Raw genomic sequence first — 11,806 nt, forward strand, 5'->3', positions numbered from 1 at the left:
TTTGTACTTGGAAATCAGTCAATAGTACTACAATTTCAACTCCGAGTATGTCGCGCCATAAGCGGCGGAAGGAGAGCAGTGTGTCTTCAGAAGAAGGCACTGGCTATTCTTCCTTGCCTGGCTTGAGAGCTCTTCCTGAGCCCAACTTGCCAAGTTGCCAATAAGAGATGCACCAAACGATCTTGATCTGATATGCATTCCTGAAACACCAAGCTTGCCATTACTAGATGCATCCATAGCAATTCCAGGCTCTGCCGCTCTGCTCATGCCGCCTCATGGGGGATCAGCTGCCTCAGATTCAGGCCCTGCCGCCCGGGTGACAAGACTGGCTGTGGCTCTCCTAAGGATAGTAACTTTGAGGGTTTCTATGGCAAAAATGACTTGTGTGGGGATCTCCACAAGCTCAGTAACCTCTGAGGATGAGATCTTGACTCCTGCTCAGAGACCTGGCACACAAAAGTACAGGAGAAATTTCACCCAGTTTACCGTCCAGAGAGACAGGAAGTCTAGTCCCTGATTCCTCCAAGGCTCCAACCTCCTCAGGAAGCAAGGACTTGAAGGAAGGTTATCATTATTGAGCCAGTGGCTGATGATTGCCCTGTGGAAAAATTTTTCTTAAATGATATAGCCCTTAGCAAGGCATTAGGCTTTTAGCAGATTAGCTGAGTCTCCTTTTGGTAGAGCTGGAAATGCCTGGAATTGCTAAACTTAATAAAAATCTAGGTCGTAAGCTCCTAGTGATTACCTTTCAGGATGAGCCAGGCATTGAGATATCTGTTCTGCTATCCACCACTCAACTTGGTTCATGGACCATAAAATGTCGTGTGCCCCACTGCCCATCAACCACTCAAAGTCGGTTGGAGTTATTGGGCCTATGGGTGAGGATGTTACAACTTGCTGAAGCTGAGTGAAGCACTGGCTTTAGCCAGCTATACTGGTGCTGCTGCAGAGAGAATTCAAAAAGTTAAAGAAAAGACCCACACCTCTATGTTTAAAGTGACTCTTCACACGAGCACCAGCTTGGATACCAGCGATTTCAAGTAAACCCATACACTGCCAAGCCAAGCCATGGCAGTGCTTCAATTGTCAAAGATTTGGGCACAGTGCCATAAGCTGCAGGAGTGCTCCAAGCTGTGTTAAGTGTGGTGGTGCCCACAGCATTTAAGATTGCACAACTCAAGGACTCAAGGTCCTTGCTGCTGTAATTGTGGAGGTGAGCATACAGCTAGCTATGGAGGGTGTAAATTCATGATGGAGGCACAGATCGTTGAAAAAGTCAGAGCTCAGCAAGGAACCTCTTATAGGGATGCTCATCTGGCTGTCCAACTCTCTGCCAATAACCATGTAGCTAATGCAACATCTACTAATAACTCCAACAGATATTTGCCGCTGCCTACTCTGCCCTCCGTTGCCCCAAATGAGCCCAGAACTTGGGCTTAAAAAGTAAAATTTCAGCATAATCATACTGTCCAAACAGTAAGCACAGGAACCCAGACTCAGGATGACCCTGCCCCTTTCACTTTGCAAGGCATAACTGTGAACAAATTCATTGAAATCATGTGTAAAATCATTTCTGCTTGCAACAACTCAGACAACTTAGACATTTTAAAAACTGTTACAGACCTAACCAAGGAAACTTTAAATCATTACAGCCCTGTTATTGCATGCACTGATGTTCCTTTTAGTGCAGGTGTTATACCTCAACCTGATCCCAGCACCAGACCAGCCCAAGGCTCTACCAATGATCCCAGTGAGGCACTGAAGCTTTCCCTGATCCATCTCCTGTCTTTGGAAAGCGCACTGCCAGGGCATCTCATAGACCTACTAAACCTGGAGGTAACCAGGGACTGAACAAAGGTAAGAGTAAATGTAAAGGTATAAATAACAATTTACCAGTAACCAAAGATAAAACAAGCCTCTCCCAAAAATGTCCTACATCCAGGAACTGAAAATTTTACAGTGGAACTGTCATACCGTAAAATGGGGTAACTTGGACCACTTTTTTCTTTATAAATGATGCCATTTTTTTACTAGCTAAATTAAACTTGAATTGAAACATGCAAAATACAGGTCTATACTCTAGCTTCACTCACCATAAATTGCTGGCTCCTGCCTCTCATAGTCTTTACGTAATTTCAAAAAAAGTGATGGTCTTTGTTACCCCAGCTCTTGGGGTAACTTAGACCAGGTGGTAAAATCAATTATATTTTTTGGTAAAATAACTCCAAATAACTCCAGGTTTTGGTGCATTGTAGTAGAACTCTTCTAGTTACATATGCAAATGACAAACTTGAGGAAAGTGTCATAGTTTGCAAATTGGGGGCGCTGCCCCATAATGAGGGAAATGTGACTACCTAGTGGCAGCCCTGATGGGGTAATATTGACTGGCTTGGAAATTAAGTTAAAATTACCATATATAAGACTCTGTAGAGTCTGAAACACAAAGAAAAAACATAAATAGGCTGTAAGACATAAAATATGTTATATATGGTAATTTTATATTAACTTCCAAGCCGGTCTATGTTACCCCATCAGGGCTGACATTAGGTGATCTAAGTTACCCCATTTGGGGGTGGCGCCTCCCATTTGCAAACTATGACACTTTCCTAAAATTTGTCATTTGCATATGTAACTAGAAGAGTTCTACTACAATGCATCAAAACCTAGAGTTATTTAACCAAAAAATAAAAAAATTGGAGGGGGTACTCTGACAGGCTTTAAATAACAGCTTTTTTTCATGGGTCACATTTTTAATTTTTTAACCTATTAGATATGCAAACTTTTTAAATCTTTCTATTGTGTTATGTAGCCTCAGTATTAGGCCTTTATGCCCATTGACAAAATTTTTCTATGTCAAATAGTTTTTGAGTTGTGGGGGTTTTTGTTAAAAAAACGAAAAGTGGTCTAAGTTACCCCGCCGGTCTAAGTTACCCCATTTTACAGTAGTATATTAGCAATAAGCTTAGAAACTTTAAATTGCATATTTACACCAGCAAACTACATGTTGTCTGCTTGTCAGAAACCTGGCTTTCACAGCATTATGAACCTAATTTCATCAATTACATCTGATCTAATTTATAAACACAGAGGTGCCCCTCAGGCTGGGGGGAGCCTTGCCATTCTTGTTTGAAGTGACATCACATACCTGGAACAGGACTCGCAACCTATTCCCCAAGGCTTTCTTGAAGTGTGTGCTATTAAAATTTATCTTAAAAATTATGTACCTTTATCAATCCTGAATGTCTATAATCCAAATGAGAATGTGTTGCCTCAGGAATTCAATCATTACTTTCTTCAGTTAGAACCATCTTGCCTAATAGTAGGAGATTTCAATGCACATAGCCCCATCTGGGAACCTGGCAAAACTTCAAACCACAGTGGCAGGAGCTTAGAAAGCATTCTAATCAACAATGCTTCTCTTTCACTATTAACTCCACCATCTCTCCCAACATTTTTCAGTGCTTATCATAACTCCTTTTCAACTCTAGATCTCTCTATAATCTCTACTAACTTGCTGCCTCTATCATCAGTGAGCACGGAGAGTGACATGGGTAGTGATCACTACCCAGTTATCACCAGTGTTGGCATAGAGCCCTTAACAGTCCAGTATAGAGCCCGACCGTCCTGGAGGTTTGAGGGGGGCTCATGGGGTGCGTGGGCTGTGGCTCTGCAACAGACAGGCTTCACACCCTCGCAGGACTTTGAGGTTAGTTGTTCAAACTTTACAGATAGCATTGTGTCCTCTAGCACTCAGGTATTCCCTCAAACAAAGGAATTTGTTAATCCTAGATTTAATAAGTCATGGTGGACACGTGAGTGTGCTCAAGCAGTGGAAGCCAGGAGAGCAGCAAAGAGAGCTATAATTTCTCATCCTTCACGGCTTCACCCGCTACCCTCATTGCTTTTAAGAGGTGCAGTGCAAAAGTCAAGTGGGAAGTCAAGAGAGCAAAATGGGAGTCTTGGATAGGCTATTGCAGCAAAATCTCTTCTGATACACCTATCTCACAACTCTGAAAATAAGTTAAACGCCTAAGAACGCCATTTGTGCGGAAATCACAGCCATTTATTCTGCCCAATGCTGTTGTTACAGACTCTCTCAGTAAAGCCCAAGCACTCTCCCTCCATTATGAGCAGCTCCTCACGTGTCCAGCACCATCTCCTTATCCTAAACATATAATCCTGCCCCTCGCACTTGCCTTGAATGAAGACACCCATTCTCCTATTAATGAGCCTTTTTCCCTTTATGAGCTTGAAAATAGCCTCAATCATTTAAAAAAACCTCCCCAGGATTAGACCATGTTCACAATTTTCATCTTTTGCATTTACCTCCAAACCACACGAAGTGGCTCCTCAGCCTTTTCAATCAAAGTCTCCATTCTGCTATTGTCCCGGAATCTTGGAAAGCTGCTCTAATTGTGCCCATCCCTTAACCTGCCAAGAGTCTCACCTCAGTTTCATCATATAGACCCATCTCACTCCTCTCATGCATCAGTAAACTATTAGAATCATTAATTAACAAAAAGCTAGGATTCTTTCTTGAGCAGAATGGCTCCCTTAGGCCATCACAGGGGGGCTTTTGACGTTGCCTTGCTGGGGTGGACCAGGTGGCCAGACTAGAGGCTGCCATTCGCGCTGCCCTCACTGCCAGAACACCACTAGTTGCGGTATTTTGTGACATATCCAATGCTTTTGATAGTCTGGCATGCTGGCTTATTATATAAGCTGAGCCAATGTGGGGTCCACGGTGCCCTGCTGAGATGGCTGAGAGCCTACCTTACAGACCGGACTTTCCATGTGCAGTGTGAGGGTCAAGTATCTTCCTAAAGAAAAATCAAATCTGGGGTACCGCAGGGAGCAATACTCTCACCTCTTTTATTTAATGTCATGATCAGAGACCTCCCATTGGTGCAGGGGGTGCACACGGTGGACTATGCCGACGACGTGGCCTTTTTCTCTTATGGTCCTGACCTTGCCATCACTACTGAAAAAATTCAAACACAATTGACCAAATTCTTTGAATGGACCAAGATGTGGAGGTCTGGCTGTAAATCACTTGAAGACAAAATGCATGTTATTTTCCAACAAAAAAGTCACAGCTATTCCACTGTACACTGGTGACTCGGCTCTTGAATATGTGAATCAACACCGCTATCTCGGCGTTGTCCTAGATGCCCCTCGGCTCCGATGGGAACCTCAAATTGCTTCACTTAGATCATCTTGTATACCTATTACCAACTTATTAAAGTCTATTTCAGGCAGACACGGGTGCAGACAGAGCTCGTCTGTTGAAACTGTATAGAGTGTTGATTCGCAGTCATTTAGACTATGCAGCTGCTTTTTATGCCTCTGCAGCCCCTACTAATCTTGGTAAATTGAACGTCATACAGAATAATTGCTTGAGAATTGCCCTAGGATGTAGAAGAACTACCCCGGTTCCATCTATGGAGGTCGACGCCCATATTCCACCTCTTTCTGTGCACTGAAAGGAAGTAATATGCAAATATTACTTTCGTCTCGTACAATTACCTCAGGGCCCTATAATAAATGAACTGTTTCTTCCAAATGTTCATCCCCCTTTATCCTGCAGGGCTTCATCCCAACCAATAAGTTTCATCTCCCACGCCCGAACCGTCATGTCAACCCTGTAGATTCCTGCTCCTCGCTTGCTTACATCTCCTCTTATATCTCCTATGCCCCCCTGGTTCAATACAGATGATTATTTTTCAGATCAATTTTCCACTGCTTCAGTATCAGTTACCTCTCCGGAGGCTGCCATACAGATTTTTTCGGAACTGAATAACTCTAAGTTCCCTGCTCACACAGCCATCTTCACGGATGGGTCACAGGTCAAGACCCCTGTGCCTTCCACATCAGCTGCGCTCTTTATCCCATCCAAAGGTGTTCTGTTGAGCTGGAAACTCCGGCCGGAGGTTGAGGTGATAGAGTCGGAGCTCTTTGCTATACGGGAAGCCTTGAGTTGGTCTCAGACAAATCTACTCATGAGAGAAAAAATTGTTATATATACTGATTCACAAGCATCTGTTCATCTGATTAAAAATAGTCAACCTTCATGCTACCTTTTCCTAATATTTCGAATTCAATGTAAAATTATGTCCCTAGCAGCCTCGCATGAGGTATTCACCCAATACATCCCTGGACATAAAGGAATCTCTGGCAATGAGACAGCAGATCAGGCAGCCCGGAATGCCCACTCTCTCCGATATCGCACCATCACCCCAATGTCCAAGGAGGAGCTGGTAAGACTCGCGCATGACAGGGTCCAGGCTAGCTGGAACCAATCCTGGCTGGAAAATGTCAACAACTCAGGCAAAGGCCAATTCCTCACAACCATAAAACATGAAGTAAGTTACTGGCCTTGGGCTCATGATAATAAACGTTCAATAGAGACTGCCTTGGCTAGGCTACGCACGGGCCATGCTGGTGTTGGGGCCCATTTAGCCCGCTTTAAGATGTGTGACAGTTCACTCTGCACTTGCGGTTCTCCTGAAACCATAGAACATTTGCTGTTTCACTGCCCTAAGCATGCCCCTGTGCGAGCCAATTTAACCAATACTCTAGCTCGGCTCAATATCCCCGTCACACTGCAGAACTTGCTTGGCGGGGGCACCTATCCTAGCCCCATCCAGTACTTAATAGTTGATGCAGTAGCTACATTTTTAACAGCTACTAACACCCTTCATTTACTCTGAGAAATCCGTTGGCTCTCTTAGTCCTGATTTAACTAACTAAAACTTGTGGGTAACTAACACTCGAATCATACACATTTACTTACTGCTGGCATTGATCTGAGTGCCTAATTTGATGTGAGCGGAAACACTCTCTGCAGTCTTTTTAGGAACTGGTTTTAGGACTTCTGTGTACCGCCGGTCGTGACTGTTCTTTGTAAAGTTTGTTGCTGTTCACCTTAAATCCATCCTTAATCTTTGATCCTTCAGAGACAGCCCACAGGAGTATTGTTTGTTTGTGAGGTAGCAACTCACAGTCCCATATTCTTAGACCAACTTGGTCAGAAGAAGCTCCAGGCTGTGCCGCCCAGGCTGGACCTTCGGTAGATTCCGCAATCTCATGTGAGGCATAGTGCAGGGCATGTCAGTAGCTACTAATCCGGGATGAATTATGAATATGTTTTTTTAAATCTTCTCATGCAAATAGTCACATATGTTATCTTACCTAATAGCAGCAATCTCCTAACCAGTCCGCTTTTTACAGTGTCTTATCCCTGACGTTTTTCCCACAGACGTGTGACACTTGAATACCAATGTCCGGTCGAGGGGCTACCTTCGACAAGTCTCCAGAGCTCCTTCCAAATTTCGACTAAAGAAGAAGAAGAAGTTGTTGGGCCCTGAATTACTTTGTAGCCACCGACTAACAGCAGGTTCACTCAATTCACTGTGTGGTACTTATAGCTGACGTTACAGAAAGATGCTAGACGTTGCATTCAGTGCTGTTTGCCACTTCGGACTGTTCAACATTGGACCTGCAACTGCACCGGTGCGCCCCGTGCCGTTTTGTGTTTTGGTATTGTCGCTATGGCTAAGCTATAATAATAGCGGTTTCAGCGTTTTGTAGGCCGTAGGCCTGTCGCCGATTCTTTACATTACAGAACATTCACAGCATTTTGCGTTCTCGAACTCACAACTCACTGCTACAATTCTGCTGCCGCCCGGCCTTTTTGCTCGGCTTAACCGCCCGGCCTTCTTGCCGATTCTGACCAGAAACTGGCGCGTAGAGCTGGGATCGATCCCGCGCCTCTCTGCCTAATCTTTGTACTCTTAACTTTAACCACTGGGCCACCCTGCTATGCTATGTTTACAGTTTCCTTAGTGTTCAGTAAAAATCATGATATAAACCTATTATTGTAACTTGTTTGTTCAAATGACGCTCAAATATTTGCAGAAAGATGCAATAAACCGTCTGCCTCTGGCCCTCTGCCTTACAATAAAAACTAATTAATACCTGCTACCAATACCATTCACAGTCCCAGAGAGTCACTCGCCGTATTAGAAGTACCGTCAAAAAGTAATAAAGGACGGTTTTTAGTGTTTTTCCTTAATAACTTCTTACCATGAAACATTTTATAAGCAAGTTTGGGCGCTCATTTTAAAGGTATTTGCAAGGGCTATTGTATGGCACCTCTGAAAAAATTTCATATGCTATTCGTAAGTGTAAGATGCCAGACGTAAAATAAAAGCCTCCTGAATCAACCCTGTGAACGGGTTATCGGGGTTAATAAGGGATCTTTGAAATAAAACTCGACTCTGAAATGTTTGAAGCATGCAGAGTGTCTGAGTGTGCTCATCCATTACTAACAGTGCTCTGAAGTCTGAAGTCCTCCTCTTCCTCTGTAGACTGTAGATGATGGAAATGTAGGATAAATAACATTTTCTGTGATTTTTACTTGTTTTTTTGTTTGTTGATATGATATTACCTTATCCATACATTGCCGTATCATTGATGTGATACGGTATTACCTAATCCATTCCATGGACATGCCATTGAGCATTGACAACAACCTTGTCCACTGCAAGCTTCATATACGCAGCCATGTAGCATTTCTTCTGTAGGTAAGCTTACAGGACGGCTTGTAATTTTGCACCATTTTAATTGAGTCAAGTGAATTCTCTATAACAAAAAAAAGATTGTAAAAAGTATAGGTACCTGAAACACAAAGGAATATTTTAGTGACAATCATCATACTTTTTTGAGAAAAAATCATAGTTTAGGTTAATTACTTTTCATTCTATTTTGCCCGGTGAACAATTCTATTTATGACATTCTATGCACAGTTTGGCGGTGACCGATGATGCACTAATTTTTTGTCAAGTGAAATTTTTTCGCTGAGCAAAGTAAATCTAATCAAAATTTTTTGTTGTTAATTGATTTTTTTGTTAACTGGAGCCTTTGCTAACTAAAGCTCTAGTGTAAATGCCTTTTTAGGGGTGTCCCTTATTATCCCAGGGGGATGTCCCTTATTACCCCGTCGTCTGGAAATGGCTGCCATTTTTTCTGGAATGAGTTTGATAATTCCATCAATCACATTTTTAAGCTAACACCTGTGTGCAACTTTTATGTAAGTAAAACTTTTTAATACGGTGAATATTTTTTTGCTACAAATCTTACTCTTAGCAAAGGTACTTTTCCAAAATCTCGCTTTTCACATTTTTTTTTATTTTTTAGACGTAGTAAATGCATGAATTTTTAACTTGCTTTCGGCTACATAGATAGTAAAAATGTTGAACTTTATGCCACTATTTTTTGTTTTGCAATATTTTAATTACTTTAGCTGCTACAACATTTCTATAAAATGTTGGAGGACTGTCCCTTATTACCCCGTTTGAGGGTATTTGCAATTTTGCATAGAACCCTGTACTCTGGTTTCTTTCTGGTAGAAATTATCCAGCAAAATGACCAAATTGAATAAAATTATCCAACTTTTAAATCTTAACTACCAAAGACAGCCTTTAAGTTATTATTAGTTATACTCTCAAAAAAGTTCATAGATTGGTTTGTTTATACTAAATTATTGACCGTTTACTTTAGCATGACCGTTTACTTTAGCATGCCTGTTTATGACTACGTATGACAAGTTGCCAAAATGATATTGAAATATGAGAAACAATTAAAACAAAGTTGTGCTTGAAACATGACAGTCATGACTCAAAGTCTCAAACTTTATTGCTAAAGCCATTAAAAATAAGAAGTGATATACCTATTTATTATATTAGATGCTGCAGAGAATTTGGGGCTTCCAGAATTTTTACCTGACAACCTATGCTTATCTGATATGTGATATGATAATTGTCAAGTTTTTAGCTGCAACTGATGGCAGTTGGAGACTGATGAAAGTGTTCTGGCTGTAGGTTTCTGATAGATTAGTTTATTTAGATCTGCAATAATTTATTTTCTGTTGGTGTCTTGGATTCTTGCAGAATTTTAAAACTTCATTACCTACATATACTTTTTCATTAACAGGTTGAATATTAATGCACAAGATACTTATGTATATATGTGCCTTTAGTGTCCAACACAACAAGTTTGATGAAGAAACTCTGTATTCTTAGACTAGTTTTATATTGCTCATAACAGTTAACTCCAAGATATTGACCAGATATGGCAGAGGTGATAAATAGTACAGCAGAGAAGACAGCAAATGCCAAGCAAGCAGCACCACGTGTAGAGTCATGTCAATTTGGGCCATGGACCTTCACTGCAACCAAGAGCCACATTATGGGATCCAAGTGTGACACCCCAGAGACATGCTCCTCTGCTCCACCTACCTCACCGGAACTTCTTTGTCAGCTCTGCGGGTCAGTTGTTGGTGCCAGAAAGAAAAATCGGTAGACAATATTTCAATTAGAAGTTAGGATGTGATTCTAATTTATGATTGATGTAATGACTTAAGTTGGAACTCAAAACCTAGGAAATCAAGTTTGAATAAAGTTCTTTGTGTTGTACGAAATTGGGTAATTTCTGTTATTTTTCTCTAGTTGATAAGGCCATATCTTCTTTGAACTAAATGCAAACTATTTTTACTGATGAGCAGTTTCATTTTTGATTCAAATTGTTTATGTAGATGTTGTTTAGTCCTTGCATGTTACTATGATAATAACCAAGTTTTTTCAAGTTGGAATATTGTGTTTTATTGCGGTTTTGATTATACATACCAATACTTTGGTAATGTTTGTATGACTACACTTTAGGAGACAATTTTCTATGTAAGGACATTACCGTATATATCTTGTAGTCATGGAGATCTGCTTGTGTATTAAATGATGGTAAAAAATTTTGGATGTAAATTCTTCAAGTCTACAGCAATTAATGACATCCCAATAAAGATATGTAATGTATATATGTACCTACAATAGAAAGCTTGCAAATAATCCCTTGTGTGCAAATTAGGAACACATTCTGTATTGCTCAATTTCCTATGATTGCTTCAGGTTTAACTTGTTGGTAGGCAAAGAGCATCTGCCTGACATGATCTTCAACAAGAATGTGTTGAGAATAGAACATGAGACGGGAGCAGCCATTGAGTTCAACGCACTGGATGCCCTCAGGGAGCTGCGGGATGTGGACCTTGACAACATCCAGGTGGCTCATGCCACCGAGTGGCAGGAGGCCAGGTACCTAGAGGCCCTCATACCATCAACTGGTTTTTGAGTATTAATTCTTTCAATTTTGCACCAATTTAGTTGATATTTTGATGCAACCATCAATAAAGTGTATTATAAGCTTTTCAAAGACTGTTGTTGCCATCTGAACTCTAGGAGGCTTTATTAGAAAAACTATTGCAATAGTTAGTGATAGTAATAAACGAGTATAGCATTAATAAGGCACATCTTTTTAGTCAGTAACAGACATATTTTAAATAATGAAGCATGTAAATAACTGAAAGACAAACTGCAATTTGAAGGAAACTCCAGGTTTGTTGCTGCAGTTTCAGTATGCCTGATGGGTAACATTTTCTGCCTTTGGCATTGCAAAGTCAGTTGAAGAAAGATTCACTATTACAATCGCTAATGAAGTGTCTTTTATCAGGAAGGATTGTGAGCACACCCAGAATGTAGTGTCCGGTTACGACTGGACCTACACCACCAACTACAATGGCAGCTTGAGTGGTGGCTTCTCCATACGCCCGTCAGACACAAGAATAGACATGCAGAAGCTCAGGGCAAAGGAGCCAATACGTTTTTTTCAGGAGCTTTACCTATATGAGGATGAACTTGATGATAATGGCGCCTCAAACTGCGTTGTCAAAATTGTGAGTTTTCTGGTGGAGGAGTAA

General features: G+C 41.2%; 1 protein-coding gene across 1 annotated transcript; it reads left to right on the forward strand.

Annotated features, from left to right (window-relative positions):
- Positions 1 to 9,926: 9,926 nt before the first annotated feature.
- LOC108664402 (TIP41-like protein) lies at positions 9,927 to 11,806 on the forward strand. The gene is made up of 3 exons (XM_018150978.2): positions 9,927 to 10,328; positions 10,962 to 11,144; positions 11,560 to 11,806. Exons 1-3 carry the CDS (start codon positions 10,132 to 10,134, stop codon positions 11,804 to 11,806), a joined length of 627 nt encoding a protein of 208 aa, XP_018006467.1. The 5' UTR covers positions 9,927 to 10,131.

The sequence above is a fragment of the Hyalella azteca genome, unplaced genomic scaffold, assembly GCF_000764305.2.
Source record: "Hyalella azteca isolate HAZT.00-mixed unplaced genomic scaffold, Hazt_2.0.2 contig7761, whole genome shotgun sequence".
NCBI classification, from domain to species: domain Eukaryota; kingdom Metazoa; phylum Arthropoda; class Malacostraca; order Amphipoda; family Hyalellidae; genus Hyalella; species Hyalella azteca.